The sequence below is a fragment of the Meriones unguiculatus genome, chromosome 5, assembly GCF_030254825.1.
Source record: "Meriones unguiculatus strain TT.TT164.6M chromosome 5, Bangor_MerUng_6.1, whole genome shotgun sequence".
NCBI classification, from domain to species: Eukaryota; Metazoa; Chordata; class Mammalia; order Rodentia; family Muridae; genus Meriones; species Meriones unguiculatus.
Genome location: NC_083353.1, coordinates 121643288 through 121655874, shown reverse-complemented (window position 1 = coordinate 121655874; position 12587 = coordinate 121643288). Strand labels below are relative to the sequence as shown.

General features: G+C 44.6%; 1 protein-coding gene across 3 annotated transcripts in view; it reads left to right on the top strand.

Moving 5' to 3' along the window:
- Nucleotides 1-12587, top strand: part of Grin2b (glutamate ionotropic receptor NMDA type subunit 2B) — a 461400-nt gene that overhangs the window by 242702 nt on the left and 206111 nt on the right. For 2 of the 3 annotated variants that reach the window (XM_060384309.1, XM_060384310.1), the window contains one exon: nt 3695-4293. In XM_060384309.1, coding sequence (XP_060240292.1) covers nt 3695-4293 — 599 coding nt within the window. Of the gene's footprint in view, nt 1-3694; nt 4298-12587 lie in introns of those variants that run through there. The other variant, XM_021634102.2, reaches the window with a different exon arrangement.

Below are 12587 nucleotides of genomic sequence, written 5' to 3'. Positions count from 1 at the left end.
AAGTGCATTCATGCAATAAATTTGGCTGGGAATTTTCACTGGAGGGAGGTGGCCACTCCAAGGACCCCTGAGTGTCAACATTTTATAATAGCATTAGGAGATAAAAATGTTCACGGGGAATCAGAGTGAGCTGCAAACAGAATTATGTCTCTGTCCTTCATCCTTGGTCACTAGTGGGTGATCATAGCGCATGCTGGGTGCCCGCTAAGATGGATGTGTGGCCACCAGTATTTTCCACTCAGTGAACATATGAAGATTGTGTTTTGATTTGTGGCAGGGGCCGTAATTTGCAAAGCCTGTCGCCATTTGCAACTCAGAGTTAGCTCAGAGTTCTGTTGGAAAAAGACCTTTTCTATTCTGGTCCGCTGTGCACAAGACTGATGTGTCACCTAAATAAACAACACTGTACTCATTACGCAAGAAGCCTTTGCCCAAGCCATAACTCTGTTTCTTGAGTTCTACTTGGCTTCAGCAAACTTGATGTGGTGGTAGATAAAATGGCAGTAGAAGGCATGCTTCTTGAATGAAGGACTGGCGATACAGCACGAGTAAGGTGGGCATGCTGAGGGTTGTATAGAAAAAGGTTTGTATGTGATGATGGGATTAGACGGTGTGCTCAGATTACAATCTGGGGTGTGACACAATCATGGTAAATTTTCAATTATCACCCTCATTGTAGATTAGTTTTCTTTGCATGGTAGCTGGCGGTATCTTTATAAGTTCATTTATGACTGTGGGGGAGGCATTAAGTGAAAACAAAAAGAAGAGTCAAGTTTGCTGTTTAACAGATTTTTCATTCATTAAGTTCAATCTCATTAACCCTGACCATCTGAGATGGACAGCCATGAGTTTTTCTCAAAGCTGATTCTTGCTGTGCATTTGAGCCAATTATGGCCTCACCCACCATACGTGGGACTCCATGTGCATTCAGGAGTCTCTTTGTGATTAAATTCTGTTCACCCATCACAGAACAGGTTGATTTATTTCATTTGCAATTGGGATTTCCTTCTCCCTAAGTCCTAAATATCTTAAAATATATTGAAAACATTTTCAGTTTGTGTACCCACTGGGCTTCTGGAAACTCACAGGATGAGATTTCCCATTTGAGAAGCTCCAAGACTGTGTTTACAGGAAAATCAAGCAGATATCTCCTTAAAGCAGCGCCATTTCTAGATGAGTTGTTCTGTCAATGGGCTTTCTTTTCTATCTTTTCTCCCTTGTAATTCTCTGCAGGTCCCTGACAAGTGTTGTAATAATTAAGCCTCATTGTCTCAGATACCCACTTGCCTTAGTCATTAAAAAAAATGTCATAAAGGAGACAGCTTATCAACACAAGTTTAGCTTTCATAGAGTCTGAAGGCTGAGAAGGCCAAGATAATTGGTGCTAGCAAGTTTGGTGTCCAGTGAGGACTCCTTCTTTGGTTTGTTGAAGCATTTTCTCTCTAGTGCTCACTCAAGGTGAAAGGGTCAAGGCGGCTCTCTGGAGTCTCCTTTAAAAGGACTCTAATCTCATTTCTGAGATCTCTTCCTGCGAGACCTATCATCCCTCAAGAGACAGCACATCCTACTACCATCACCTTGGAGGCTAGGATTTATTAATGGAGAAGAACAACATGCAGTCCACATCACATCTGTAACCTTCAACTGAAGAATGGGTCATTTTCGCCTGAAGAACAATCCTTTTGTTATAATGAAGTTCAGGAGGAAGGGTTAGCCAGAATTTAGACGGCACATATGCTGCCATTAATTATTCTTGTCTGAATTAGTCCCCTTCCTCCACTTATCTATTCTGGTTGTTTCATCTCTCCTACTTTTCTGACTTTTGTAGCCTTTTGGAGCTCATTTCTGTGTGTATGTTTAAGGCCAGAGGAGACAGGCACTCTCAGAAACATGGCTCCCTTAGCAGGAAGACTCATCCCCCAGTAAATAAACATCTAGAATTATAGTAAATAAACATCAAGATAGGCTGGGGTCAGTGTGATGAGTTCAAGCATAAGATGCTCACATTACTCTGTCAAGGCTGAGGAGCTGGCAGCTCTCACTGCACAGCTAGGGTCTTAAGACACAAGTAGGCTATTTCCCAGTCTGTGTGTGTGTGTGTGTGTGTGTGTGTGTGTGTCAAGAGTTGGCATTCAAGAAATACTTGGCTGTTTCTCAGCTATTTTTTTCCTGGACTAAAAAAATCATTATATAATTTTGCTTAAAGGCCCAATTTCTTGGTCTTGTAACTATTTTAAAGCCTGGCTTATTGGGGGTTGGAGGCAGAAATGTCCCTTGAAGAGAGACACCGTTGTGTTAGCCTGGACTATTTCAAAATGGACAGGGGCCCACATATGGAAGGTGGGGGCAGGACTAAGAAAAGAGATACCGTTACCAGGAACAGATAAAGGGGCAATAGACGGAGAGAGGACAAGGCTGAGAGCGTATTCATTTGCAGTTTCAGATTCTTGTGGCTACAAGGTAGAGCTAAAATACAGGTCGTGACATCTCAAAACAGCAGATAAAAATGCAGCTTAAAATGGGAGGAATTAAAAATGGTTTCTTCCTCCAAAGGAAAGGGAAGAAAACAACATGCTCAGAATTCTCTCTCTCTCCCTCTCTCTGTCTCTCTCTCTGTCTCTCTCTCTCTCTCTGTGTGTGTGTGTGTGTGTGTGCCTGTGTATTACACAGATCAGTCCAAGACATGTGGCATTATATGTGTTAGAAAACAGACCCTTTTCTGTAGGTTGCCCTAAAGTCAAGCACGGCCATATGAAGAGTCCTACTACCAGTATTTTAATGTATGGCTTAGATGCGTAGTTTGAGCCTTACTCTATGTTCTGAATCGTTTCATCAGAGCAACAGTTAGAGAACAAGCTAAGTTAAAAGAGAATACTAGTAAGCCTGGTATGGTGATTACAAACCTCTCATTTCAGCTGTTCAGAAGCCCAAAGCAGGAGCAAGTTCAAAGCCTCTCAAGACCATTGAGTGAGTTCTCAAGTACAGCCTGGGAAACCTAGTGAGAACCCATATCGATTTTTAAAAGATGGAAGTGAGGGGGAGGAGACATGGGTATACAGGCTTAGTGATAAAGCTTCAACATTGGCTTCAACCTCCAGCCCTATGGGGGCTGTGTTCCTAACAGCTGTGCGTTCTCCTTGGTTCCCAGAGCCAAGCAACAGATGCATGGTGGCCCCATGTACCCAGACCACCCCTGTGGACGAGTCTAAGGGCGGGTCCACAGTGCTGTCATTTATTCACCTTGAAAGAAACCTACAAGTTTGAAGTCCTTGAGGAATGGTATGCACGCGTATTTATCTCTGTCTGTGTCTGTGTCCATATGGACCACTCGTCTGGACTGGCGTGAGTCCTTGGAGTCTTCTTTCCACTTTCTGCTTATTTGATATTTTACTGTGTAAATATCAATGTGTTTCCTTCTGAGAAGTTGCCTTAGGCTCAGATCCTGAGGAGCTCAGACTGATAGACCAACGTTGTTTCTTTTTCTAAATGCCAGGGAATACTCTTAGGAATGAGTTTATTACAGACGTTCGAAATTCAAAAACATTAATTCTTTTCTACTGAAAAAAAATTGAAAAGAAAATCACATTAAGAAATGAACATGAAGTTTTCTATCCAGTTGATTCATAATCCCCGTGGCTGCCTCTGTTTGATTTTTTGCTTTCTCTCTCTTTTTGTTCTCCTTGGGCCGCCGTAGGATGAGTCCTCCATGTTCTTCCAGTTCGGCCCATCCATCGAACAGCAAGCTTCCGTCATGCTCAACATCATGGAGGAGTACGACTGGTACATCTTCTCCATCGTCACCACCTACTTCCCCGGCTACCAGGACTTCGTGAACAAGATCCGCAGCACGATCGAGAACAGCTTCGTGGGCTGGGAGCTGGAAGAAGTCCTCCTGCTGGACATGTCCCTGGACGACGGCGACTCCAAGATCCAGAACCAGCTCAAAAAGCTCCAGAGCCCCATCATTCTCCTCTACTGCACGAAGGAAGAAGCCACCTACATCTTTGAAGTAGCCAACTCGGTTGGGCTGACTGGCTATGGCTACACGTGGATTGTGCCTAGTCTGGTGGCAGGGGATACGGACACGGTCCCCGCGGAGTTTCCCACGGGCCTTATCTCTGTGTCCTATGATGAGTGGGACTACGGCCTTCCTGCCAGGGTGAGGGATGGCATCGCCATCATCACCACCGCTGCTTCCGACATGCTGTCCGAGCACAGCTTCATCCCCGAGCCCAAGAGCAGCTGTTACAACACGCACGAGAAGAGGATCTACCAGTCGAACATGCTGAACAGGTGAGTGGGGAACAGTGCGTGCGGGAGCACAGCGTGGGGACCGGGAAGCCTCAAAGGCAGGGGATGGAGGTGCAGGACCAGGGAAACGCCGTTCAGGGCGGCAGCAGGCTGAAGGCTGGCCTTGACGTGGTACCTGGTTACGGTACAGATTGTGGTTCAATTAAACCTTGCTCTTTTGTATCCTTATTCTGAGAAACAGTGAGTCAATTGGTAGAGTGCTTGCCTGGCACATGCAAAGACCTGAGTTCTATCCCCGCCACCACATAAAACTTGGCGTGGTGGTACACATCTACAGTTCCAGGTGCGAGGGCAGAAGGATCAGAGCTTCAAAGTTATTCTTAGCATGCAGCTAGGCCAGCCTTCTGCATCTCCTCTCTCTCTCTCTCTCTCTCTCTCTCTCTCTCTCTCACCTTCTCTCCTCTCCTCTCCTTTCTCTCTCTCTCACACACATACACCACACTCATACACATTTCCACAGAAAAGCAGCTGTCATTTATTGAATGCTTACTATGTGCTAGATGTTGCTGTAAGTTTCCATATTTTACCTCATTTAATCTCTCAATACTATTAGTCAGGTTTTTTTTTTTAAATTATTTTCATTATATACTATATAAGAATAAGGCTGATAGACATAACTTGTCTTTAATCAGACTGTGGAATCATAACTTGTCTGAATCAGCTTGGAACTGAAACACCCAGGCCTCTCTGATCGCTATTTGATCACAGGATTCAACAGAGTTTGAAAAGAGAGTTTCCACACTGGGAGGGAGTGGAGAACAGCCTTGTGGATCCACTAGCTTGTGAAACATTCTTCCCTTAAGGAAAGAGACATGGTCTTAGCACCTTTGCTCCTCTGCTGTTTTCATGAGTCTGCACACTGAGGCAGAGGCACCTATTGGTAGACGAAGGTCTCTGCTTTAGTCACTTAGTTTTGCTCTGACAAAATATCTGAAGGAAACCACTTAAAAAGAAGGAAGACATTTTGGTTTGGCCCATGGATTCAGAGGCGTCAGTCCCGGACTGACTGCCTCCCCGACTTCCGGTCCACAGTGAGGGAGGAGGCCACCAGATTGAGAATTTGGATGGGGTGTGGCGGTCTCCACAGGCAGAGAAAAACAGGACAGGGCCAGGTGCATCCTTCAAACACCTGCCCTCAGCGACCTGTGTCCTCAAGCAAGGACCCACCTCACAAAGTTCCCGCCACCAGCCGGGCACAGATCGTTCCTGACGTGAGCCTCTCGGGGAGGCACGCCCGGAGGGGAGGGTCATTGTTTCACATTCAAAACCTCACATGTGGGGTGCTGTGCCCCTGACGTCATCTGAGGTAGCCATGACTGTGCTACACCCTCCTGGAAGTGTCGGCTGAGGGCATGAAGGGCATGTCATGCTATTCCTTAGTGATTTCCTTATTTTTGTAGAACGGCCCTGTGTGTAGGCTATAAAGACCTAAAAAACAAAACAAAACAGAACACAAGAAGAAAATTTTGAAAATGACCTAAACTCTAACTGACCTAAGTACTTAGGTGAGTTAGGAACAATCGTGGCTAGCTTGCATGCAGCTATATCTATACGGGTTTAAATATAGAATTTTACACAACTGGAGCTATGCCTGCTGTTCAGTACCCGACTTTCTTCTGTTCAACAGTATGCTTTGAACACACCCATTTAAAGATTTATTTTTGAACAGTTTAGGTAGGATGTACAGAATGTTTTCCAGAAACGCCGCATCCTCAGGTACCCATTGCCCAGCTCATGAAACGAAATGCTAGAGTGCTCCCGAGAAAGCTGAGCCGCCTTCGGTGCAGCTCACGTGAGTTAGCTGCGTCTAGTCTCTGGAGAGAAGGTGATCTGTTGTCTCCAAACAAAGCTTTTAATTTAGAGATGAAATGAAAAGCAGCTTTAATGTGGCCGTGACTGTGGCTGTCAATCTTAACGTTCTCCTGTTAGGAGCTCTGCTCTCTCACCATCCCTTGCTACTACACAGGGTCCTGGCTGACTCCCCCCCTCAGGTTTCCCCATCTTAGACTCCTTAGCACATTTTTCTTTCATTCTTGGGGCTTTGTCTTAGACCTGTTTGTTTCTGTACAAATGGCTACTGACTCAGTGTCTCCATATTCCCCGAGTTTATCTCTCTGGTCATATCTCCCCCACCTACCCCCAGGTTGTAAGGTACTAGGAATTAAACCTAGAGACCTGTGTGTGTTAGTCAAGTATATACCATGGAGCGATACCCCAGTTTCTCCCCCCCACACACACTTTTTTCTCTCTCTCTCTTTTTTTTTTCTTTTTTTTTTTTTTAGCCAGGGTGTCCTGGACTGGCATTGCATTCTTTCTGCAGCCCAAACAGCTCTTGCACTTGGAGCTGTCCCATGCCAGCCTCCTGAGTAGCTGGGATTACAGGCCTATACCACCAGGCCTGGCGCCCAGCTTATGCTTTAGACTGGATAAGACATTTCCTTTGATACCGTGGACACTGGGAACTCCTGTCACCAAATCTGAGCTGTTCATATTTTCTCCCACTGCTTTCCCATCTTCTAACCAAATTTATACAGTCTGAGATGTGTCCTGTTTGTAAGTGAATGAAATTAGAATTTCCAAGATCTCCTTAGTCCTGTGCGTCCCTGATATCTCACGGCCAGTGTGCTATTCTCCGTGGATTTTTGTCTCTCCGTATGTCTGGAACGCCATCGCTGCATCTTTGTCTGCCACACTTTTTTTTCTACCACATTCCAGCCCATCCTCTTCCCTGTGAAACTTCAGGCCTCTTGACGGCCTTCCCTGCTCCCATTCTCCTTCTTTGCAATCTGTGTTGCAACCAGAGTGATCTACAATGGAATGTGTTTTTATCGCCTGCCTGCTTAATGCTTTCCAGTAGCTTTTTTATTGCTGCTCTAATAAAGAACTGTCTCCTTAATATGGTTTATAAAGTTTTACACAGCATGGGCCCTGCCTGTCTCTGCAAAACTGTCTCATGCCTTCTCTACCTCCAGTATGACCTTCCTAAATGCTGGACACACTTCAGGTTTTGGTTTTTGTTTTACTTTTTTTTTTTTTTTTTTAAGTTACGCTACAGCCTCGCTCACTTCCAACTCCCTTTCTGTCATTGTGTCTCATCATGTACCCCAGGCTGAAATTTGTAATGTAGTCCAGGAGTGATGATCTTAAATCGTGTCACCCTGCCTCCATGCTAGGATTACAGGTAGAGACATCACCACATCCATTTAATTGTGTGTGGTGCTGGGATCAAGTCCAGCTCTTCAATCAGGCTAAGCAAGCCCTCTGCCAACTGAACTACATCTCTGGCCCTCCTCACTCTGTCTTGATCACTCCCTAGCATGCCCTTTGCCACCAGGAAAGGTGTGCAGATGGTCCTTTATTTGCCCTGTGCTAGTCCTTTTTAGGCCTTGGACTGACAGCCCCCACCACACACCTTCGGAAATCTAATGCTTTCCTAATTAAGGTGCTTTCTAAAAAATCTCCATCGGAGCAAGCAGTGGCTTTCTGTCCTTATTCCAACACACTATGTGACACAGGAAAGGATGTGAGAGAGATCCTCCAGGACTCAAAGCACATCCGCACATCCACTCTGCAGAGGGGCCACCCCTGCGGCTCTCTCTGAGGTGAGAAACCTTCCTGTGGAGTCGGTTCCATAGACCCATGCACTCACTCTTCTGTTATTTTTAGTGTTCAGTTGAAATCTGATTCGTGTTAGCCTCCCAAGTATTTGCTGATTAAAACCAAAGCTATAGGCTAAGGGCCACTGAGACTAACACATCTGTCAAACAACACAAATCAGGGCAAGGCCAAGTTAAGCCTGTAAAATGCAGTTCAAGCTTGCCCGCTTCTCTCTTAAACTGTCCCCCAGGGTAAACAGCAACCTTCAGGTATATTATTTCTGGCTTAGCTTACCTTACACTAGAGTGTAAATGTCACCTCTAGAACCTGGGCCCTATCCACACATCCCTGAGACCACCATTAGTTTAACCTTTGTTCAGTATCTCCTGAGTCCGGGAGGCCCTGGGAGGTCCACCAGGATGTTGTCCTCCCCAGCTCTCATTTACACTCTTTCCTTTTGGGTAAGTCAAGATGAGCCTGTATCACTCTGGAGGAGCGGCTCTCTGAGCTAAGAGTGTTGTGCCAGTTTGAGACCAATTTTGACTGCACCCTGAGTTCTAGACTAGCCTGTACTACAGTATAAGAAGACCTTGTCTCAAAACAAACAAAAACAATAATATCCCCCACACAAGAAAGCCAACAAACTAATGATCAACAAATGCCCCCATTCGATTGTCTCAGGTGTAGCCAACTGGAAGCAACAAGGCAGGGACTATGCAGTGTAGATTGTCCACAGAGCTCCAGGCTCCAGGGAGGGTAGAGAGCAGGAAGGAGACAGTGTGCTGCTCAATCAGCAGCTTCCGCTTGCGCTCCCTGCTTCGCCACCTGGCGGATGTACTGTCCATCTTCAGTCCCTGACAGATTCCCCTAACTCTCTCCCTGACTGACAGACACCCATCCCTGGGTTCTCTTCATTCATACCACCACATCCTTTGCTTCTCTCCATCATCATTCCCTCCCCTTTCAAGTATAGCTTTTGGTGGTTCTTGGCTCCAACCTGCAGCCTCTGCTAGTGGTAGATTATGTTAAGAGAGTTCAGGAAGGCTTGGGTTAACTAGCTGGGATTTATAAGGAGGTAGCCACAGGCCTGAGGTTCTGTCCAAGCAGGGATGTCTGGAGACCTCCTTGGGATGATTAGGCCCTCCTTGTCTTAGCTCTTCTCACTTGCTGAAATAAGACTTGCCCCTCTTCAGAGCTCTGGTCTCATTAGGGTCACTCTTTTAAATAACAAACCAAGCAGCCAGACTATTTAGCCACAGCAGGACATCTTCTCAAATGAAATAGCTGCAAATGGTTGGCTGCTTTACGAGGAAGAAGGTCCCTTTGGCAGGCTGCTTCTTTCTCAACCACAGCCCCTAGGAGGTAGGCTCCTCTGGAGAATTTTAAGAGCAGCCCCCACACCAGAGGACATTAGGAATGGGGAGCAGAAAAGGGGCTTCTCATCTCTAAGCTCTGTCCTCTAAGAATATGAGAGGAAGTTATGTTCTTGTTTATATGTGCTAGATAGTGGCTTTCTTCCCCTGTGTGGCAAGTTCCTCCAACCTGAGTTCTGGAACCAGAATAAAGATTATATGAGAGACCAGGGAGATGACTCATTCAGTAAAGTGCAAATCTGGGTTCCTAACACCCATGAGGAAGGCCAGAAATGGTGATGTTTGCCTATAATCCTAACACTGGAAAAGCAGAGGCAAAAGAACCTTTGTGGCTTGTGCCAAATCGCTGAGTCCCAGATCCAGTGGGAGACCCTGTCTCAAAAAATGACTAAGGGAGTGATCGAGAAAGACACCTGATGCTGATCTATGGGCTCTACCCATGCATGTAACTATGTGAATATATAGTGTGCACATACAAGCATACATGTATGAACGTGTACATACACAAACACATGGCTGTGGGTTGGGGGAGGATTATTTGATGGGCTGGAATCTCAAAGACAGATGTATACCTATGATTCACTTTTTAGCAATCCAAGGAAACGTTTTAAAAATGACCCTTAAAAAGGATCCTTATGTTATTTCAGGTCACTATGAGATAAATGGTATATATCAAGTATCAGTTTCAACCCTTGAAGCTTGGCTAGCTGGTAATCTAGTGATTATTTCTGAAGAGGCTCTAGATGGTTGGAGAGGTTCACTACTCTCTCGCTCTCTCTCTCCTCTCTCTCTCCCCTCTCTCCTTTCTTCCTTCCTCCATCTCTTCCTTCCTCCATCCATCTGCCATCTACATACCTACCTACACACACAAAACAAGTATGGTAGTTCATGTCTTTAAACCCAGAACTCATGAGGGTGAAGCAGAAGGATTGTTTGAAGCCAACTTGGTTGTTGAGTGAGAGAGACCCTGTCTCGAGAATCACGTGAATCAAGCAAACAAACAAAACAGCCCAGTGAAATCTGAACTCTGATCAACAAGGAATATAAGGGTTTGGTGTAAGCCTGTCTCACATACCACACAGGATGTACAGCTACCGAAATAATACTTGTTATTTATGTGAAACTCAAAATTAACATGGCTCCTGTCTTTTTACTTGCTAATCTCGGAACTCTAATTTGTACATTAATAAGAACTAATTTTCTCTGGAACCATGTCAGATCCATTTATGCCTTATTAGTAAATACAGTACAATGCCCTGACATAACATGGGCATGCTGAGAGGGATTTATTCCAACTGGGAACTTCATTTGATTGAAAGAGCTGGAGAATTTCTTGTGGCTTATGAAGGATCCTCTACTGAGAAAAGTCTACAAATCTTTTGATACCAGAACATCTGAAACATTTGAAAGGAAGTGCCTAGTTCCATTGTCTCAGTCTGAGCTGGAGAAGAATTGTCAGCTACTAGTAGGCATGGCTCTATATTTCTTCCTTTACTCCTCTCCGGGGAGAGTTCATGGCTATTTTTCTTCTCGGTGTGCTGGCCAATACTCGGAGGTTCTTTTCTGTCACTCAGGTATTGGGGCACCTGCCATGTACTTCTGTGTTCTTTTAAAATCCCAAGAACCTAGTGCTTCTGCTCTTTCTGCTCAGCAGCGGGTGGAACTGGGAGAAAGAGCAGATGCTACTTGAGAGAGATGAAGCTTAATATAGCTGTCCTCTTATGAATCTTGCCTAATGATATTTTCCCCAGTGTCTTCAGCGTTCTTATTCAACACTCATTCTGCACTCTCCCCACACACTTCCTTCTCAGTGAATGACGTCCATCTCAAAAGGATTGGACTCTTCTCAAGCTGGCCACAGAGGAATGCGGACTAGAGATAAAAAGAAAGGTGCATTGTTAGGTCCTTATTAACTGAGCTGTGATGAACATAATCTTCCCACAACGTTGAGGCCAATGCCCAGTTTTTGGAGCCAGTGTGTCAGCTGGCTGCTCCCATGGGATACCCACTTTATTCTCTTGGCCTGGAAAGTGCTGGGAGGTTAAGAAATAAACAAAGAATAAAACCATTAGATTTACATAGTGTGAACAAGAGCTGGTTTGTCATTTCCATCGCAGTTGCTAGTAAATGTTCACTAAACACGAAGCATAAGGAGGTTTACAGTGAAGAAAGTGTATGTATTCAGTTTCTAGAACTCAATCCAGCCTCCATGTTAGCCAGGTGAAAGCATATGTGGATGGGTGGCTGCAAGTGGAGGAGCTGCTGTGTGGTCCTTACCTTGTCAAACAAAGGCTCTAAGGGAACTAAAAAAAGCATTTTAGTATAACATGTTTTGAAAAGCAAAGGCCACCTGTGTATACTGGGAGAGAGATTCTATCCACTCGATGGTTTAAGAGGGCATATAAACTGGAGAACAGAACTGAAGAATCTAATAACTATACTAAAAGATAATGTTCAATGCTTATGTGGCAAGCATAACAAAGCAGATATAAAGAATAATTGATGTAAAAATTATTCAAATAATTATTTCTTGTAGTCCATTATTTCCCTAATATTACATACACAAATGATTGTTACATTCAACTTATTTTTCAAAATTAATTATGTGATTGTGAGTATATGCAAGAGTGTAGGTGCCTGAGGAAGCCAGAAGACAACATCAGATCCTTTGGAGCTGGAGTTACAGAAAGTTGTAGCCAGCTGACATGGATGCTAGGAACCAAAACCCCAGTCGTCTGCAATAGAAGGAAGTGCTCTTAACCTCTGAGACACCCCTCTAGCCCCAAGTGATTGCTTTCTTTTTCACAGGTATTCATATTCACTAATGCTTAAGATTGAGGCTGTTAAGTAATTATTTCCTTGATCATTATTTCCTTGTATGTCTGATTTGCAAGATTTAAAATTGACCCCACAGCATAGGTGGAATTTCTTTTTTTCTTCCTCCTCCATTTCTTGCCTTCTTTCTGTTCTCTCTCTCTCTCTCTCTCTCTCTCTCTCTCTCTCTCTTTTAAAGTGACATATAAGAGGATCAAGGTGAAGAAGAAAGTGAGTAAAACAGGAGCTCTACTTCACTGAGAACAATGGGGCAAGGACAGCAGGTGCTTGTAGGAAGTATAATGTCTATGGGAAGGAATACAACACTCTAGGAGAAGAAAAAACTGAATCAGCAAAGGGCAGTGTCTCTTGGTAGACTAAGCAAATCTCACTTGGCAGAAGAGATTCCATCTCTGAAATCACAGGGTTGGAACCAATGAGATGGGTTCAGAAGGAAGGAATCCTGTATATATAGGATACACTAGTTCGCAG